This window comes from Camelus ferus, chromosome 27 (genome assembly GCF_009834535.1).
Source record: "Camelus ferus isolate YT-003-E chromosome 27, BCGSAC_Cfer_1.0, whole genome shotgun sequence".
NCBI lineage: Eukaryota > Metazoa > Chordata > Mammalia > Artiodactyla > Camelidae > Camelus > Camelus ferus.
In genome coordinates this window covers 10,894,259-10,910,477 of record NC_045722.1, presented here as the reverse complement: position 1 = coordinate 10,910,477, position 16,219 = coordinate 10,894,259, and the positions used below count along the sequence as shown (strand labels likewise).

The window sequence follows — 16,219 nt, the reverse complement described above, 5'->3', positions numbered from 1 at the left end:
GAGCACAGGAGAAAAAGAGGTAGAAAGCGATAAACAGAAACTTCTTACTTCAAACTTGTTCCTGGGCACCATGTGCGTTAATGACTGACCACTGCTTAGCACCTGAGAGCTTCCAATGCTCCTGCTGCATTTCCTCCGCGCTCATTAGATGCTCATAACAACCCTATCAGGTGACTGTCGAAATCATGGAGGCTCAGGGGAGGTGGTCTGTGGGTCCTCAGGTTGTTTACCTCCAAGATGTCCGGACAGCATCAAGGAACCTCAGCTCTTCTGTCAGGAGAGAAGTACAAGACCCTACACCTTCTGTGAGGATATTCAATGAAATTCAGTCTCTCTTATTTCACTACAGAAGCTCCTCACCTTCTTGTACTTGGCTCCTTGAAGCTCAGAGTGTTCCCTGGGCTGTGTAGCAGGGGCGCAGGTCTCCACCCTTCATCGAAATCTGCTTCTGCTGCCCTCTCCCCCTCGTCAGACCCTCACAGCCCACAGCCAGGAGGACAAGGGCCCGGAGGAGCTCTGAGAGGTATGCTTCAACTGCAGAAAGCGGGGCTGCTTGGGACCAGCATGGTGGTACCTTTTTTAATTTACTGAGAAGTTCTTTGGCCTGGTATGTAATCGATTTATACATACAATGCATACACACACATATTCTATGAATAAACAGTGAAAACAATCCAAACATGCAACAGTAAGGGAGCAGTTCAATAAACTGTGGTGCATCCATGTGACAGAATATCGTAAGTCACTAGAAATAATATTTTTGAAAATCATTTAAGCATACAAGAAAATGTGCATGACATAAAAAAGAAGATACAAAACTATACATGCAGTACGATGCTGATTTTCTTAAAAATATTTACGGTCACAACAAAGATAATGAAAAAAGCCAAGGTGTGAACGGGGATGTTACATGTTTTCTATGATAAGCAAGTGTCACTTTCTATAGTCAGGAAAAAATGTTGTTTTTAAAATTTGTCTATGAATATCTAAAAAAGGTATCTTACCTTTTTAGAGAAGAGGATAGAGACACTAGATTAACAGTTGCTTAAAGGCTGGATGGCGGGCAAGGTAGGAGTGCAATGGGTATTGATTGCTAATGGGTGTGGGCTATTTTTCAGAGGGGATGAAAATGTTCTAAACTTCTATTATTATGATGGTTGCAAACCCTGTGAATATACTAAAAAACATTAACTCATTCCCTTTAAGTGGGTGAATTATATGACATGTAAATTACATCTTAATAAAATGCTTTAAACAAAGTATACAGAATAAATTTTATATATAATAATCCTGATTTGTTAACATCACTCTCCTTTATCTTTATGTTGTATATTGACTCAGCCATTAGAGTGAGTTTAAAACCTGCAATTGTGCTGTCACATTCTCGTTATACCAGTTTCTGCTTTTTGCAATTTGTTGCTGTGTTCTTTTATCACATACAACTCAAATAAAGTCATGACACTTATCAAATACATATACCAACCCCAAATGGTCTTTGTGAAAATTAAAAAATCTCTGTATAGTGAGCTGAATGCAGTGCTTGGCACACAGCACATACTCAATAAATGTGGGCTATTATTAGTTGTAGTATTTTGAGGTTAATATTGCTACTTATATTTTCCATTTGCTTGAATTTAACTGATATACCAGTTGCCAACCATTTTTTAAAGAATCTTATAAAAATTTTAAAGGAAATGCAGCAAAGGAAAGCCATTAAAATCGAATTAGGAGTCAAAGACTCGATTTTTAAGTTCTGCTTCTCTTACATACTTGCTGTGCAAACTCTGGGCCTCTCTAGACCCATGTGCATTGGTGGAAGGTCTCAGAAGAATCACCATTCTGGATCCGGCCATCCAGTCTTTGCTGCCTTGGAACAGGACTTTCTCCCTTTGGCCACCAAACTGTTCCCTAAATTAGTTAGAACTTGTAAACCCTCAGCTATAAACAAGATGATGCAATTTTGTTAAAACGTCGTAGTCAGAAATGTAAAAAGTGTGGTTAGTTTTTAGTGACATAATTTGAAAGGACCAGGTGGGTTAGGTGAAGGCTATGAAAGGCTACAACTGTACCCTGGTATCCCTATACAAAGAGATGCCCTCTGTCCCTCTCATGTGGCTGCCGACAATCAGGTGCCCTAGCTGTCACACAGGCTGGAACGCGCTAGAGAACAGTTAGCCGTCCCCTAACCAGAAGACACAGCCCTAGCCCTGAGAGGAGACGATAATGCCCACTTCCTCTCTCTGCTTTCAAAGCACATGTGCCAGGCCCTGCCTAGAAATAGGAGGGCTCTTACTCTAGCCACCCCTGACCGATGACCTGTCCCTTGCTAAGGATTACCAGAAGGCAGTCTGAAAAGCTTACTTTGGTTTACTTATCTGATAAGTTTGTGTTCTCTGAATAAAGGCCCAAGGGGTTAGAGGAAAGAATGTGCTTTTAGATTCTCCACTAGGATAGAAAATTGGTCTTTAACCAATATTAAATAGTGATTATGCATTAATAGTGCTATGCTCACCAACGAATGTATTAAAGATCAAGTCGAATAATAAATACGAAAACATTTTGTAAACTCCAAAATGATCTATAAACATGAAAGAGGATTGTGTTTAAATAATGATCAGCAACTTAACTTGAATCAAAATCTGTGCTTCTGTACCATATTCATGGATTAGAAGACTCAGTACTATTAAGATATCAGTTCTCCCCAACCTGATTACAGATTCAATGCAACCTCATTTAAAATCCCAGCAGGCCTTTTTGTAGAAGACAGTAAGCTGAGTCGACAATGTGGAGGAATTAGAACCCCCGTACACCGTTGGTAGGGATGTAAAATGGTGCAGCCACTGTAGGAAACAGAATGGGGGCTCCTCAAATAGAATTACCATATGATCCAGCAATCCCAATTCTGGGTATGTATCAAAAAGAACTGAAAGCAGGATTTCAAAGAGACATTTGCACACCCATGTTCATAGCAGCATTATTCACAATAGCCAAGAGATGGAAGTAACCCAAGTGCCCATCAGTGGATGAATGGATAAACAAAATGTGGCACTTATGTACAATGAAGTATTATTCAGCCTTAAACAGGAAGGATATCCTGTCACACGCTATAATATGGATGAGCCTTGAGGACATTATGCTAAGTGAAATAAGCCACTCACAAAAAGACAAGTATTGTGTGACTCCACTTACATGAGGTACCTAGAGGAGTCAAATTCATAGACACAGAAAGTAAAATAGTGGTTGCTAGGGGCTGGGGGAAGAGAAAATGGAGAGTTGTCGTTTAATGGGTATAGAATTTCAGTTTTATAAGATGAAAACGTTCAGGAGACTGGTTGCACAACAATGTGAATATACTTAACACTACTGAAATGTACACTTAAAATGGTTAAGGTGATAAATTTTATGTTGTGTTAATTTTACAATTAAAAAAACTGAAATACCAAGTGTTGGAGAGAGAGTGCAGATTCACTGGAACTCTCATACTGCTGGTGGGAATGCAAAATGATATATCCATTTTGTAAAACAGTTTGGCAGTCTCTTACAAAGCTAAATATACACTTACCACATGATCCAGAAGTTCTACTACCAGGTGTTTACACAAAAACTGAACGTGAATATCTTCATTCACAATTGCCAGAAGGTGGAAGCAATCCAAATGCTCATCAACTGATGAATGGATAAACAAATTAAAGTACCTCCATACAACGGAATACTACTCAGCAATGAAAAGAATGAACTACTGATAAATGCAGTGTACTGGATTGGATCATGTTCCCCCAAAAAGATATGTTCAAGTCCTAACCCCAAGTACCTATGAATGTGATTTTATTTGGGAAGATAATCTTTGCAGATGTGATGCAGCTACAAGCCAAGGGACACCAAGGACTGGCGGCAGCCAACAGAAGCTAGGAAGAGACGAAGAAGGATTCTTCCCTATAGTCTCCAGAGAGCGTGGCTCTACTAATACCCTGATTTCAGACTTCGAGCCCAGAACTGTGAGAGAATAAACTCCCTCTTGTCTTAGCCACCACTCAGTTTGTGGTGCTGTTAGGGGAGCCCTAGGAAACTCATCCATGCCACAGCAATGCATGATGATCAAATGCAGTATGCTAAGTGGAACAAGAACTCAAAAGACTACATACTTTTGATTCCATTTATAGGACACACTGGAAAAGGCAAAACTACAGATCAGTGGTTGCAGAGGCCGGAGGTAAGGGGTGAAAATAGACTACAAAGGGAATTTTGCGGGGATGATGAAACTGTTCTGTATCTTGATTGTGGTGGTAATTACACAACACAAAACTGTAAATCTAAAACAGGTAAACTGTACTTTATGTAAACTATACCTTAAAAACATTTATTAAAAAAAAAACCTATGCTTCTGGGATCCCCCCCCCCTTTTTTCTTTTCAGTTTGATGAGAATTCTGGGAAGGGGACTCCTACTGGCCTAGTCAGAGATAATGCAAGGATCAAAACAACAATAATAGTTATAGAGTATAACCTATTAAATGAATTAAGAAATCAAAAAACTTCATAGAGAGAAATAAATAAATGTACAAATTGAAAGTCTGATGAGAATCAGGATAAAGTATCTTCTCACAAAATATTTATTGATTACAAAGACTTTAGAGTGGAGAAGACAAACAGACACCACCTTAATTAAGTGATAAAAGTGAACATCATGAAAATGAAAAATCACCCACTTAGTGGGACTGTATAACAGCATCACTTCTGGCTATTCCTGCCAAAGATGCACAATCTAAACCATGAAGAAACATCAGACAAACCCCAATAGAGGGATATTCTACAAAATAACTGGTCTGTGATCTTCAGAAGTGGCAAGGTCACAAAAGTCAAAAGTAATTTTTTAATGTCAAAAATAAGATTGAAAAATTGTTCCAGACTGAAGGAGACTAAAGACAGCGTAGGTGTTCTCACCAGATCCTTTTGCTACAGAGGACAGTAATGGGACATGGGTGAAACCTGAAAGGGGTCTCAGGATCAAATGGTAATAAAGCATTGCTGTTAATTTTCCTGATTTTGTTGGCTCTATTTAGGTGATGTACAACAACGTCCTTGCTTGTAGGAAATACACGGTGAAGTATTTGGGGTTGACAGGGCAGGTCAGCAATCTATTCTCAAGAGGAAAAAACCAGTTATTTTTACTGTGCTTCCAACTTTTCTGTAAGTTTGTGATTGTCTCAAAGTTTAAAAAGTACCCAAAGAAAGACTCCTGGGAAGATCAATGGCTGTCACTTCATCCCAAAGAAAGGGACATGATAGTAAATTCTATATTCCTCTAAAGTTGACTAGTAAAGTACCACAAAATCGGGATCTCAAACAGCATATCCTGACAATGTTCTGTTTTCTGAAGCATGAAAGCCAGCATAAAGCAGAGATCTACTTTATTTGGATACTGAATGACCCAATAGGCCAAAATGTAAGATTGTTCGATCTACAGAGGTAGATGTCTAACATAGGCAGCATTATCCTAATTATTATATAGTAATTATTCTAATAAGCAGTATTATTCTAATTAGGCAGTGAGATTTCAGTGTCATTATATTAAAGACAAAATCCTAGAGTAATAAGGCACAAACATGTTCATACAGTACTTTTTCTAATCACTTTATGTTTAAGAGTTCCTATCAGCACTCTCAAATGGAAGTCTCCATTTAAATAATATTTTTATTTTACAGGACATCATCAAACAAGTGAACCAGATTTCACAACTAAGAAAGAAGACAGTAGTTTTAAAGTGAAGAGGCACCCAAATGAATAAAGGTACACTTCATCTTCAAGTTTGTATCTCAAATTTAACACCAGATCTTAAATTCTGTAATTAGAATGTCAGGCTTCTAATTTTTCAGAAAGTGTATATCTAAATTTAATTCAGATCTTGACAACCATTGTCACACACACAAAAAAACAAACAACCATTGTCTGAATCACCAATTCCACACTGTTTTTTTGAACTAGGCTCTTCAATAATATGAATAATTAAAGCATCCTATGATACTGCACTAATCTGAATGCAATACAATCTACGACTTAGATCTGCACTGTCCAGCGTGGTAGAAACTAGCCACATGAAGGTAGTGAAGCATGGCTGCTACCAGGTAAGATGTGCTTTAAGTGTGGATTTCAAAGACTTAGTACGAAAAAAAAAAAGAATGTGAGATATCTCATTAGGTTTTTTATACTGATTATATGTTGAAATATTAATATTTTGGACATATTGGGTCACATAATTATTTAAATTATTTATACGGTTTTAAAGTTAGTTACACCAGTCTCTTTTTCTTTAATGTGGCTACAGAAAAGTTCAGATTGTATGTGTGGCTCACATTATATTTCCAGTGGACAGTGCTGCCTTAGACCATTTGTGTAATAACACTATCTTAAGCTGAACTGTGTCTAAGCCCAGTTTAGCCTTTAAGATCTAATCTTTTCCAGGAAAATGTCTGCCTATCTTTTTTACACTCCACTCAGCTTGAAGGAAGTGTCTGACGTACCTGAAACTCCGAGGCACTGCTCCGCAGCTGGCTCACATTGGGTAAGGACCCTCCGTGGTACTGTGTAAGGCGCAGTTGCTGAAGCTTCTGAAATTGAACCTGGGGACAAAGAGATTTCAAGGCTGTTGAGAGAAGACAGCAAAGACGGAACAGAAGCATTGAAGTACAGTGTTTTCGTAGTGAGATGGTTCAAGAGTGAAAGTCTTTGTTTCAATTTCTTCTCTACTTAAAACCTTTACGCTTCCAGTGCTGTCTGGGTTTTGATTAGACTGTTTCTGGAATGAATATACCCATGTTCTAAATGTCCCAGCCATGACAGTGAGGCACTCTTGCACCATCTTTGAATGCACGTTTGCGTAGGTGAGCAGGCACAATCTTTAACAGCGATAAAAAGACTTCTTTAATAAAACTAAGCCACTGTCCATGACTCTAATACAGTGACTGCTTCCCTTCTCCATGCTCTTTTCCAGTCTCCATTTACATTTCTGTGTGATATCTGCATAGTGGTGATCAGAACATAGATCCAATCTTGCATGCTTACCTCATAAGTCTCTTCTATGATATTACATAATCATTTTAAATGGCTACATAACATTTCTCCTTCTGAATTATTTCCTTAGAACACGTTCCAAAGAGTGATTACTGGCCTCTGGGTTTGGGCCTTCTGATGGCTTCTCAATACACACTGCCAAAACGTTTTCCCAGAGGGTATACCAATGTATGTATGAGAAAACAGTTTCGCCAAAAACTCACTAACAATGGATGTTGTCATTAATTGGGATAAAGAAGAAGGCCAATTCAACAGGTATTAAATGGTATCCCACTGTTTTAATATGCTTTTCTTCTGTAAGTTCTTCCTTGCTTCATTTTTCAAAAGGCCGTAAACTGGTTACAGTTCTTGTAAACCCCAGAGTGGTCCAATTTAGTCTTTAAGAGTTCTGTTTCTAAAATAATAAATTACCTCTGTGGTTATATAACCCTTGGCACTTGTAATTCATGTAGGGAAGAAAGGACAGACGGGAACCCTGAGGCAGACTTTACCCTTTCATTACTCTCTGTCTTTGTCTAATAGTAATAAGAACTACTAGACATGAGCCCCTAAGGTGAGCTAGATGCTTTGCCCACTTTATCCCTGGCCCTCTCACCAGCCGAGGGAGACCACACGATCCTGCTTTTACAGACCTGCAGACCCAGACTTAGGGAAGCTCAGAGACTTGCCCAAGGTCACACAGCTAAAGGAGGCTGAGCTACAGCTGACTCGGAACCCACTTTCTTATTTCTGCCATGTCCCTTTTGTTCCATTTCTCCCTCTACGATCATACTATTTACAAGCTCAAAGAAAAGTGAAGTTTGGTTGATGAAAAGCATCGCTGAGCCTAGGAAGCTCTGTGATTTTGTTCTGTTTTTACATTTATTATGAAAACTTTCAAATACATTCAAAATAGAGATTAATATAATGAAACCCCATCTATTCATCTTCCAGCTCCAACAATGATTAACTTATGTCCAATCTTGATTCATCTTTACCCTCTCCACTACCCACAGCATTCCACTGAAAGAAATTCAGATTACTGTTCCATTTTTCAATATGCATCTCCAAAGATAAGGTCTTGTATATGTTTGGAAGTTTGAAAGGCATATAAAACCCTTTGGGTGCCTTAACTTCCTTATACCCACAGTATTTGATTTTTCAAACATACTGCACTGGGGAATGGTTATAATCTATTCATCAAAACCGAGATCTGAGAGTCAAATATGAGAAGAAGGCCATGGTGAGCCTTTCCCATCTGTCAGCTAAGTTATAAGTATAAATATCAGCTTTTGATCTTAACATTCTCAACCAGAAGCATTTGACTATCCTTGTCTTGGGATGAGCCAAGATGGGAGAGTAGAGAGACTCACAGCTCACCCTTTCCCACAAATACACCAACAATTACATCAACAAGCCCACTGAATTGCACAGAACACCTACTGAACTCTGGCAGAGTGTCTCTCACTTCAAAACACAGGAGGATTCTCATAAAATCCGATGAGTAAAAAGTTCACACTGTATAGCACAGGGAACTACATTCAATATCTTGTAGTAACTTATGGTGAAAAAGAATATGAAAACAAATATATGTAAGTTCATGTATGACTGCAGCATTGTGCTGTACACCAGAAACTGACATGACATTGTAAACTGACTATACTTCAATAAAAATATATATACAAAAAAAAAAAACAAAACAAAGATAAGGTCTTACATACATTTGGAAGTTTGAAAGGCATATAAAACCCTTTGACTGCCTTAACTTCCTTACACCCACTGTACTTAATTTCTCAAACATACTGTACTGGGAAACAGTTATAATCTATTCATCAAAACCCAGATCTGAGAGTCAAATATGAGAAGAAGGCCATGGTGAGACTTTCTCACCTATCAGCTAAGTTATAAGTACAAAGATCAGCTTTTGATCTTAACATTCTCAACCAGAAGCACTGGACTATCTACCTTTGCAATTCTCTAGACAAAATTCTCAGCCCCCTTGATCTAAAGCCTTTTAACTGTGTGTCAGGTACTGTGCCAGGCACTGGCTTATTGAAATAAATATGTGCCAAAGTTCCTACCTTCAGGGAGTTCTCACAAAGGCTTCAGTTCTTACCCAAGAGCCTTGACGCTTCAAACAAGCTCAGTTCTAAATCTAGCTAGAGACCTGCCTTCAACTGAGCTTGAGGTCTCCCAGATCTGCTCTCCCTTCCAAAGTGCCTGTTTCCAGAGCCTTCAGAGACTGCTGCCCTAGGGTAAAAAGAGCACTGGATTTGGAATGTGGATACCTGATTTTGTAACCTGGATCGCCCGTGTAGGTGGGCAAATTATTCTGCTGTCTACTTCACAAAGATAATGTGAGGATTAAAACAGAGAACAGACATGACAGTGGCATGTAAACTATAAGGGTCTGGACAACTTCTCAAAATATTATCATTATTGCTGATATCCTCAACTACCTCTTAAACCCTTGAGTAATTTGGACAATTTCCTCTTTGAAATTTAGAACCACTGAGCTAGAAAGAAACTGAGTCATGCTTACCGATGAGGAAAATGAGGACCAAAGAATGATTAGCCTGAAGCAGAGGTCACGAACTGGCAGGCCGTAAGCCATGTTTAGCCTGGAGAGTTCTGTCTGACCCACATGGTACTGACCTACTCAATGTTTTAAATTTTAAAATTGCAAAACTGCATAAAAATCTGGATTTCCATCTTTTCTTGATTGAAAGATCAGACAAACACGGAACCCATATTCGCGCAAGGCAACAACGCATGGAGCTGAGAAGTGGCTGCCCCTTAGACAGGGCTGGGGATCTCCTGTTTGCCCAAGTCCTCGCCGTACCCTGTTATTCCTCCAGCCTGAGATCAGCTACTGTGTATCATCTCATTCCTGGCCCCGCCACTCATTTTCCTTACCTGCCTCACCCTGGGCCTTGAGTTAGCAACCGTTGGCCAACAGTCACACGCTTTGGTGGACTTTCCTTCAATACCTACATGAAATGATACCTAAGCCTCAGTAATTCCTTTTTGAAGATGTCTTGTAATAGTCAACACAACCCCAAACAAAATCCCAGCAGGCCTTTTCACAGAAATTGACAGGATAATTCTGAAATGCATGGATGTGCGAACGATCTAGAGTAGCCAAGGCAATTTTTGAAAAGAGCAAAGATGGAAGAATTAAATTATGGTCTTTCAAGACTTACAATAAAGCTATCGTAATTCAGGCAGTGTGCTATTGTTTAAAAAGAGAGAGATGTACAAATTGATAGAACAGGGAGGGTCCAAAAATAGACCCACACATACATGGCCAACTGATTTTTGACAAGAGTGTTGCAGCAATTCAATGTGGAAAGAAAAGTGTTTTCAACAAATACTCCTGGTACAATCTGATATGGGAAATGGGGGGAAGAAAAGCATTTGATCATACATTCAGTGTGACAACCATAATCAAACACCAGCTCTGCCACTTACCAACAATGCAAACTTATGTCTCAAGTCTCGGTTTGCTCTTCTACAAAATGAGGAGCATTCTAGATACCTACTTCATAGGGTTATCGTGAGAACTACATGAGATAATGAATGTAAAGTGATCAGCACAGTGCCTGGCAAAGAGATAACACTCAATATTCAGTCTCCTCTCTCTATTCCTCTCTCAGAGACCTCACTACTCCATAGCATATCTAATGTTTGTTTTAATATAAAAGTATTGGTTCTTCCCAAATATTCAAGCTAAATCAACATGCCAGGTTAATATGCTATTTATCCTGTGGTTTCTCAACACAAATTGTCCATCAAAGCCAAGCTTCTTGAACAAGTTCCCAATTCTGTCCCCATTTCCTCCACTCAGTTCTCAATGCCTCACAACCTCCCTTCCACCCAGCACCCTGGGAACGCAGTGGCTCTCAGCAAGGTTAGCAACCACCTCCCCCTGACTAGACCAAAGGACCGGTCCTTATCGCATCAGACCAAGTCAGCAGCATGAGGCTCAGCTGGTCCACATTCCCTCCTCTGAACAATAATCCTCCTGGCTTTTCTCCTACCTCTCTGGTTGCTCTTTGGTCTTCTTTGCTGGCTCCTCCTCCCCTACCTCCCCTTTAGGGCTTCTACTAGGCCCTCTGCACGTTTCATTCACAAATTCAAAAGCAGAAATCACAAATTCAAAAGCCTACGGGTGCCAAGTATGGAAGGCAAGTAAGTGAAGCGGGCTAGAATCACAGTGTGGAAACCATAGGGAGCGATGGGACTGTGGCAAACTGAAGAACACAAGTGCCCCATCTAATGGGGGCAGCCACCATTCAGCTCCAGGCAATGCTGCCGTGCAGAAAGGTAGCGGAAGTGTTATTAGATGATCTCATTTTTCAGAAGAAGCCAGAGTCCAGATTTTAATGTAAAATCTCAGAATTTGTTGTTGGCCCTCACTTAAAAAAAAAAAGTGGTGGCAACGCTCCAAAAAAAAAAATACATCTGAGGGCCAAATTAAAATTTAGGCCCCCAACTTGTAAGATCTGTTCTAGAAATTCTTCCTAGGCAGCTGAATCTATTGCTGCAGCTTCACACCAAAGATTCCCACACTCATCTCACTAGGCTAGACTTCCACCCTGAGCTTCAGAACCATGCAAACCACCATCTGCCGGCCCATCTCTACCTAAATGCCTCAGAGGCACCTCACCCTCAGCATCTCCTGCCAGTGAGTTTGCTCTCACCTTCCTCCTGCCAGTGCTCCCTCTCTTAATGGAGACATGGCTCAAGTCTGAAAGCTGGGGATCATCCTCGGGTCCTCCCTCCTCCTCACCTCCCCGGTCATTCACCAAGTCTGGTCCTTTCTACCTCCTAAGTATCAATCTCTCCATCTCTCTGCCTCCCTGTTGCTACCATCCTTGTCAAGGCCATCATCACATCTCCTAGACTTCAGAAGATTTCTCTGCTACCTCCTCTTCTGATCTAGCAGACATTCTGGAGCTAGCCACATCCTTTTAAAATGCAAATCCCCCCTGGTTCAACCCCTTCAATGATTTTCCATTGTCCTTAGGATCAAGTCCCAAATCTTGTCTCCATGGTCTGATCCCCGTCAACGCCTCATCTCAAACTACTCTCCTCATCCCCTTGCTGAACCTCCATTCCCTGTGCCTAAAACATTCTCCCACCCTCAACACACAAGCATATACCCTCAAATGCCTTCCCCACTCCCACTAATTCCTTAGGCCACAAGAGGTGAGGACTCCCTATCATGCACTCCTGAGCTCCATCGGTTTCCCCTCTTGTAATATTCATCAAAATGTGTCCTTACTTGTCAAGTGAATGTCTTCCCCATGAAACCCTAAAATCTGTGAGGAAACACTATTATATCCCCAGTATCCATCCTAACCACACCCCGCCCACACACACACAGAAACTCAAAAAGTATTTGCTAAACAAATTAATGAGATCTTTGAAGCAAGGCATCATGTCTTCACCTCCCCCCACCACACCCCTACCCTCCACCCCACACTGGGCACTCAAGTACTGATAAATTAATGAATGAACAAAGGAACAGTCTCTTTCCAGGCATATCTGCCTCCACTTTCTTCCCTCTCCTTATCATCCCAGGTACCACCACTGAACTAATCCTCCTAGCATTCTCTTCTCAGAATTTTTTCACTGCTTCCTGATAAGGCTGAACCCCTAAAGCTAGAGTGAAAAATTCTCCATAATCTGGTCCATCCCACCTACTAAACAAATAGGATTTAACTTTAACTCTGAAGGATTGGCTCTGATTATGTAGAAAAAGACCTGGCACACAGACTCAGAAACGAAAGAGTATCTAGAGTGATTAGTGATGTCTGTCCCCTCCAGAAGCGTGTCTGCCATGGGCTGGTAACAGAAAGTCAGTTTATCTGTCATCCAATTACCAATAATGAACTGGATAGATTCTTCTCCATCTGGGATCCTTGGACCCTTGGAGGTTCACAGACATATGCTTGGGGATCTAAGAGTTCTCTATAAGAAGTGTTTCAGTTTTGTGATTTCATTACAAAAATTACCCTTAAAATTTTAAGTGAGCAAACACTACTAGGCAAATTCAGTGTTATCATTTGCCTTTGTGTTATTGAACACAGTGGAACCAAGCAGTATTTATTATTTTACTTGCAACTGATAGAGGGGGAAAGAATACAAGCAGAATTAATATGTAAATGATGCCCTATATAAAGTGAAGAATAAAATGACACCATAATTTTAAAGTAATTAGAAAAGAGAAAAGTAGTGATCAGATTGAGTTACAATATGGGGCACAGTTGATCAGGCTTGCTAAACTCCAGAATCTCAGCTACAGGGTTTAGCACTAGATTCACACTGAGAGCCTCAATTCAGTTCAGCAAAATAGCACTTTTTACCTTAAACTAATGTCCAGTTGAATTTACTGCTTTTGTAACTTTAAATTTATTTGGTACATGTGTTTTAGTTTATGGTAGTATCACGGCTAGAAACAAAGGACTTTAATATACAAGTTTATGTTTGAACATATTTGGGTAACATAATCAAACTCATTTAAGTGAACACAGGATCTGTGAAAATGTTTTGCCTTTAAAAGAGTCCGTACATCCCTTATGGCCTCATTTGTCCAGGACATTTTAAAGGGGATTCATGAACTGGGTGAGAGATCAGATTAACTCTAGATATACAGACACAGAGAGTGCATGTATTTGTACATACACAATTTATGCACTTAAAACAACACAAAACAACACAGGCCCCAGCATTAATACTCAACTTTCAGCCAGTCATTCTCCTCAATGTGCTGTGAGCTTGCCATGCTCATCCTCCAATCTAACAGAGGTCACAGACGTAAATGCCTGAGGACACCAGGAGGGTTAACTAAGAGTGAAGCCAGTAGGGTGATGAGAAAAAAATTGCCTGAAATCTTCAGTTGTCTCTCTGTATTTTTCTCAGCATGATAGAAATGAAAGTATAAGAAATATTTTGATTTTCCCTTAACTTAGCTAAAAGAAAACAGCATCAAAAATATGCCAAATGGCAAGTGAACCTAGCCTAAGCAGTGGGAGGTCATGACAGGGTGTGGTGTGAACTAGAGAATTCGAGCTCCATTTGAGGGGGCCACCACCACCTAGCTCCAGACAGTGGCTGTCATATAGGAAATCAGGATGAGAGTTATCAGGTCCCCCAATTTTAATGTCCATAAATATAAATATAAATATATATTTAAAATAGAATTTTGGGGTTTATATTAAAATCTCCAATTTTGATTTCTATGAAAGTTTCCCAGCTCTGGCAAGATACGTTTTCCCAAACACTGCTGGACAAAACAATAACGCGTCTGCAGCTCAGTGAACCAGGGACCACTAGTTTGCAACTCTGCTCTCAGCCCTCCTTCAGGCTGCCCACCCTACTTCTGCCCCAGCCATCTGTATCTCCTCCCCAATCCTCCTGAGGGTCCTTCAAGGTCAGTATTCAGGATCCTCAAGGCCTGCCGGGCTCACGCTGATCCTCCGTCTCGGCAGCCCTGAGCGGACACTCCTGTTGGCTCTCCATCCTCCACTGCCTCACTCGACAGTTACCTAACTTCGCCGGGTGTTTGTCCCGGCTCACGCCTTACTCATTCCTCCTGGACCCTCCTCAGTTACCAGCAGCGCCGTGCACCTTGCCAGTTCTCATGAAATAGCCAGGGCTGAACTCAGTACACCGGACCGATAAAGCACCTCCAAGGAGTGAAAGTAGCAAAGCCCCACACCCGACCTGGAAGCACATCACGGTACCCAGACAGACCCCAAACCAGCGCGGCGGGCCCTGGATTTACTGGTGCGCGGCGCTCTCCCGAAGGAGCGGGCGGGACCCTCCGGCCCTCCACGCCGAGCAGTCCAGGAGGACTCGCGGATGCTGGATGTTCGCAGCAGTGAGAAGCCGCACGGCCCGCCCCCGAGCTGTTTGTGATTTCCTCTCGGGGCTCCCTCCGGTCACCCTCCCCGTTAGGCCGCCCTCACTCGGTGGCCCGCCTTCCCGGGCTTGGCCCTTTCCCATCTCCCCGCACACCCGGCCCCGCGACCCTCCCACCTCTGCGGCGACTGCCAAAGGGCAGCGGGTGTCGGAAGGCGGGGAAGCCCCGAGGCCGCGGCCGCGCCGGCCCCGCTCCCTGGCCCCGCTCCCCGGGCGCGGCCCCCGCCCGGCCCCGCCGTCGCCTCAGCCCCGCGACCTCTCACCCGCCGCGCGGGGCCCGCCCGCGGCCGCCCCGCCCGTGCCGGCCCCGGGGCCTCACCCGCGACAGGGTGAGGTCGGTCATAAGCTGCTCGAAGGCCCGCGTCTCCTCGGCCTGCCGCTGCGTGTGCAGCGCGATCTTCTCACTGAACTTCCGCGGGTTGGCGCTGCCGGAGCCCGGCGAGGCGGCCATGGCGCGGGCCCGGCGCCGGCAGGAGGGGGAGACGGCGGGCGCGGGGCCTGCACCTCGGCCCACCCGTCCGTCCGCAGGCCGCCCCGGCCGCCGCCCGAAGCCCGTCCTCCGGCGCGACCCGGCAGAGGAGCCGCCGCGGCCCCACCGCCAGCGAGCGGCCGGGAGCGCGCCGAGGTCCGCCCCCGCGCGCCCGGCCCCGCCCTCGGCGCGGCCCGCCCGCCGCCCGTCGCCCGCCGCCCGGCCCCGACCCGGCCCCGCGCCCGCCGCGGGAGGGCTCTCCCCGGCGTCCCGAGCCTGGCTCAGCACCGCCGCGCAGACACCGAGGAAACCCCCGTCGGCAGAGCAAAACGGGTCCGACGTGAGGGAGCAGCTAGGGTACCATTTTACTGAAACGCTCCAATGTAGGGATACCCTGGCCTCAGCATTTACGTTACAATTTTAGAACAGAGTTTCAACACCCTTCTCGCCCATCTTCCCCCAGTTAGGATGATTTCCTTAAGGGGGTGAAAAAGGGGCGACCTGCGCTTGAGCAACCCTCTCCCTCAGTTCCCACACTGTGGAACCTAACGTCTGCCTTCCCTCCTTCGACTCGCAGCCCGCTTCCTCCCTCGATTTGTGTCTCTGACAGCCTGCTCAGGCCCACCCAAGAAAAAAGTTACTAAATCTGGATCTCAGTTTTTAAAACTATCTCCCGAGTTGCACGAACTGGAGACACCGTCCCCTCCCGGGTGCACCCTCTTGGGTCCTCAGCCCCAGCCCCTTTTTCTGGCTCTTTCCGAGCATCCCTGTGGCCT

General features: G+C 43.2%; 1 protein-coding gene across 3 annotated transcripts in view; it reads right to left on the bottom strand.

Annotated features, from left to right (window-relative positions):
• CRTC3 (CREB regulated transcription coactivator 3) overlaps positions 1 to 15,622 on the bottom strand; it is an 87,776-nt gene extending 72,154 nt beyond the window's left edge. Inside the window, exons 1-2 of one of the 3 annotated variants that reach the window (XM_032469346.1) lie at positions 15,294 to 15,622; positions 6,517 to 6,615 (exon numbers count right to left, since the gene is read on the bottom strand). In XM_032469346.1, the coding sequence (XP_032325237.1) occupies positions 6,517 to 6,615; positions 15,294 to 15,425 (231 nt within the window). In that variant the 5' untranslated portion in view covers positions 15,426 to 15,622. Of the gene's footprint in view, positions 1 to 6,516; positions 6,616 to 15,293 lie in introns of those variants that run through there. The other 2 variants (XM_032469345.1, XM_014565968.2) reach the window with 2 other exon arrangements.
• Between the last annotated feature and the right edge of the window lie 597 nt (positions 15,623 to 16,219).